Genomic DNA, 3,746 nt, shown 5'->3' with positions numbered 1-3,746 from the left:
GGGTTTTGTAAAGTTTGGGAGTTATTATCTACTGTTTAATATGCCAGTATCTGTGTCTTTAAATTAACAGCTCAGCAGGCCAAAGATATTTAGAAGGCCTGAGATGACCTTTAAGGAAATAAAAGTTGATGGATTTTAGCCAGTAGTTGCAATATAGAAATGTCCTATCTGGTTTTACAGGATTCACTGTTATGTAGATTCTGACCGCTATGTATTACTTCATCTTCCCGTAAAAAAAGGCGTGTGAAGAACCTTTTTCTAATATCGAACCTAAACCTCCCCTGACACAGCTTCCTGCCATTCTCTCGGGTTTCTTCATGGAAAGGGCTGTCCAGCACTGGGATGGACTGCCAAGGGTAGTGGTGGGGTCACCATGCCTGGAGGTTTTCAAGAAAGAAATGAATGTGGCACTTAGAGCTATGGTCTGATTAACAAGGTGCTAATCTGTCAAAGGTTGAGTTCGATGATCTTGGAGGTCTTTTCCAACCTAAAGGATTGTGTGATGCCGTGATTCTCTGTCCTGGTCACCACAGAGAAGAGATCAGTGCCTGCCCCTCCTCTTCCCCTCAGGAGAAAGTGGCAGACCACAATGAGGTCTCCCCTCAGTCTCCTCCAGGCTGAACAGACCAAGTGACCTCAGCCACTCCTCATATGGCTTCCCCTCAAGGCCCTTCACCATCTCTGTTGCCCTCGTTTGGATGCTCTTTAAGAGCTTTATATCTTTCTTATATTTAGATGCCAAAAACTGTACACGAGACTCAAGGTGAGGCCATGCTGAGAAAAATGATCACAGCAGGATCTTTGCTTAAACACTTATAGGTCATATGAAAGGGCAGCTTGCAAAAATTTATACTTAAATTGCAGTGAACCTTATCAATTTGTAATCGAAGCGATTGGATAATTATGATTAGCACTATGCACATATGTACAATTGTATTGTATTTCAAAGTGCCACAGGGGAGGGGTGAGTCAACCATTTAGATATCATGTCAGGTTTTATATACTTTAGAACTAATAACAAATTGCTGTCATTGGCCGTATTATTCCTAAAATAAATCATTTCACTCAGTTCCCAAATTAAGTACATTTTATTAAGAGGAATTACATGAATATATCAAAGTAAATAATTGAATATGATGTATTAAATTTGTTAAAAACAAATTGAAGATGGTGCATTAAATTTTAGATACTTTCAAAACATGATTGTGAGATGGAAGCTGAAGGAGAGCCTTCATGATGAGAAAATACCACTCATTATTCAAACCATATGGTCTTTCTTCCTTGGTTCCATGTGCCAAGTCTTTTGTATTGTCTGGAAAATGAGGAAGAAGCACTATATATTGTGAGATGGTATTTCCAAGGAGTTTCTTCTTGTGTTGGTGTTTCCCTCCACCTTTAATTTTAGCGTTCTTCTCTTTACAGTAAAATACCCTTGTGGAAAAGTTTCTGTGGTGAGGAAAAAAAGGTCTGTTCTTTCACCCACTGACCATAGCAGTAGAATGAATGATCAAGAAGACCCTGCTGCAAATGAAATGAGCACAGAGGAGTACTTTGCAATTACCACAGAAAGCCCAACGCCTGCACCTGACAACAGAACCAGCAGCAAGACTCCGTATGTTGATACCAGGATAGTTGGTGGGGATGAGTGTCTTCCTGGCCAGTGCCCATGGCAGGTGAGTGGAGGGTGCTTTGCCCTGCATGTGGGCAGAGGGTGTCTCTGAGGGAAGGGGAGCAGTGGCTCCTTCCAGCTGGGAGCCTTCTGAACGTGACCCATGTCATGTGCCAGCAGCAGCGAGACGTGGCTGAACTGTGTGACCCTGGGCACTTGGATGTGCTGTTCTGCAAACTGCAGCTTCACGGGGTCACAGCCATTTTAGATGGAACTGTCTACCCTATGGTCAGAGAGCACTTCAGGGTGATTTCCAGGCCATTTTTGCAAGTTACATTTTGGTTCTGTCTGAGACCGTCCACTCAGGGAGCACTCCTGAGGGCAGGGTGATAAAGCAGATAAAGCCAGCGTTTAGGTTCAGAAATACACCCTCGTGTCTCAGTTTCACCCTCGAGTTTGGGCCTTGTATCAGAGTTTTACTCTTGAGTTGGGCCTCGTATTAGAGTTTTACTCTTGAGATTGAGCCAACCAAAATGAATTCCTGTATTTGCACATTGTTTGGGGGGTAAGTCCAAGGGATGGGGTGATCTGGAATCTGCACTCAGCCTGCTCAGTCAGTCAGTGCCTGAGGGACGTTACTCAACAGTGGGAGTGAGGTAATGTGGAAGCCAAATGTTAACTTGATATAAAGACAATCTAGACTCTGTAGCAGTAGAAGTCAATCTGCAGCCTCTGCATGCAGGAATGCAATGCTAGGAGAGACGGGGAGGGACACATACATGTTGCAGTATGAAGCATCTCTGTAGTGTGCAGAGAAATTAGATACCTCATTATAGCTTGTTGACATTAAACTGCACTTCCTTCTTCTGCCCTTTCATATTTTGCTTCACAGGCCGTTCTGTTAAACGAGGAAGGAGAAGAGTTTTGTGGTGGAACGATTCTGAATGAAAATTTCATACTTACTGCAGCTCATTGCATAAACCAATCCAAAGAAATCAAAGTTGTTGTTGGTGAGTGATTATTTCTTTTAATCCTCGGAGGTGAGAGTATCTGTAGTGCCTAACATTCTGTGCCTTAAGTTTCCCAGGAGATGTACACATGATTCATTAAGATTTGCTGCCGTTTTGCTGCTTTTTATAATTTCTCATTATTCTGACCATCCTTCTTTGTGACAACAGGTGCCTCTCTTTCTTCTCTACCAGCTAGCTGGAAGTGGTTGCAGTCAAATATTCTAGAAATATTGGTTATCAATGTGTTCAGCAGGGCAGTGCTTCTGCAGGAAGCTCATCATTCCTGGCACTTCAGAAGCATCCAGATTAGTTCTTGCAGGAACCCTCAGGAAACCTATGACTCATTGAATAGAGTAGAAAAAAAACCCCCTCAGATTTATCATTGTTTCCCTTTTTGAGCCCGGATCATCAGGATCAACACAGTCTCATCTTTGCACTTACTCAGAATCAATATTCTACTCTCTTCCTCTGTCAAGCTTGTTCTGAAATTCTTATACTTTCTCTACATTAATGATCCTTTTAATGCTCTTGTGCAGGTGAAGTGGACAGAGAGAAGAAAGAGCCGTCTGAATCAATGCACACTGTGGACAAAATATTCGTTCACTCCAAATTTGATGCTGAGACATACGATAATGACATTGCTTTATTAAAGCTGAAGGAACCAATCAAGTTTTCAGAGTACGTCATCGCAGCATGTCTCCCCAAAGCTGACTTTGCTAATGAAGTTCTGATGAAGCAGAAATCCGGGAGGGTTAGCGGCTTTGGGCGGGAATATGATGGTGGACAGCTCCCAAAGAAACTGAAGGTCCTTGAACTCCCCTATGTTAATAGGAACACTTGCAAACAGTCCACTTACTTTGCACTAACTGAGAACATGTTCTGTGCTGGTTATGACACTGAGGAAAAAGATGCCTGCCAAGGAGACAGTGGTGGCCCCCATGTGACCAGATATAAGGATACTTATTTTGTTACTGGAATTGTTAGCTGGGGCGAAGGATGTGCAAGGAAAGGCAAATATGGTGTCTATACCAAACTGTCCCGGTTCTTGCGCTGGGTAACTAAAATCATGGATATGTAGTGGTGTGCTGTGTCCCTTGATCCTCCTTGTTAGCTGCCAAGGTGCAGGA

The 3,746-nt window shown here is 42.9% G+C and overlaps 1 protein-coding gene across 1 annotated transcript; it reads left to right on the top strand.

The window, feature by feature from the left end:
• The first annotated feature begins 1,199 nt into the window (after positions 1–1,199).
• LOC120508997 (coagulation factor X-like) lies at positions 1,200–3,740 on the top strand. Its single transcript, XM_039723169.1, has 4 exons — positions 1,200–1,205; positions 1,362–1,673; positions 2,502–2,619; positions 3,156–3,740. Exons 1-4 carry the CDS (start codon positions 1,200–1,202, stop codon positions 3,695–3,697), a joined length of 978 nt encoding a protein of 325 aa, XP_039579103.1. The 3' UTR covers positions 3,698–3,740.
• Positions 3,741–3,746: the final 6 nt, after the last annotated feature.

The sequence above is a fragment of the Passer montanus genome, unplaced genomic scaffold, assembly GCF_014805655.1.
Source record: "Passer montanus isolate IOZ18808 unplaced genomic scaffold, ASM1480565v1 scaffold1085, whole genome shotgun sequence".
Classification (NCBI taxonomy): domain Eukaryota; kingdom Metazoa; phylum Chordata; class Aves; order Passeriformes; family Passeridae; genus Passer; species Passer montanus.
The sequence above is the reverse complement of the archived record's forward strand: the minus strand, read 5'-3'. Positions and strand labels throughout refer to the sequence as shown.

Bases quoted from the DNA above. Each gene is read 5' to 3' on its own strand.
- LOC120508997 (XM_039723169.1), top strand. The intron at 1,674-2,501 runs GTGAGTGGAGGG...TTTGCTTCACAG, and splicing joins CTGGCCAGTGCCCATGGCAG to GCCGTTCTGTTAAACGAGGA. The intron at 2,620-3,155 runs GTGAGTGATTAT...GCTCTTGTGCAG, and splicing joins AGAAATCAAAGTTGTTGTTG to GTGAAGTGGACAGAGAGAAG.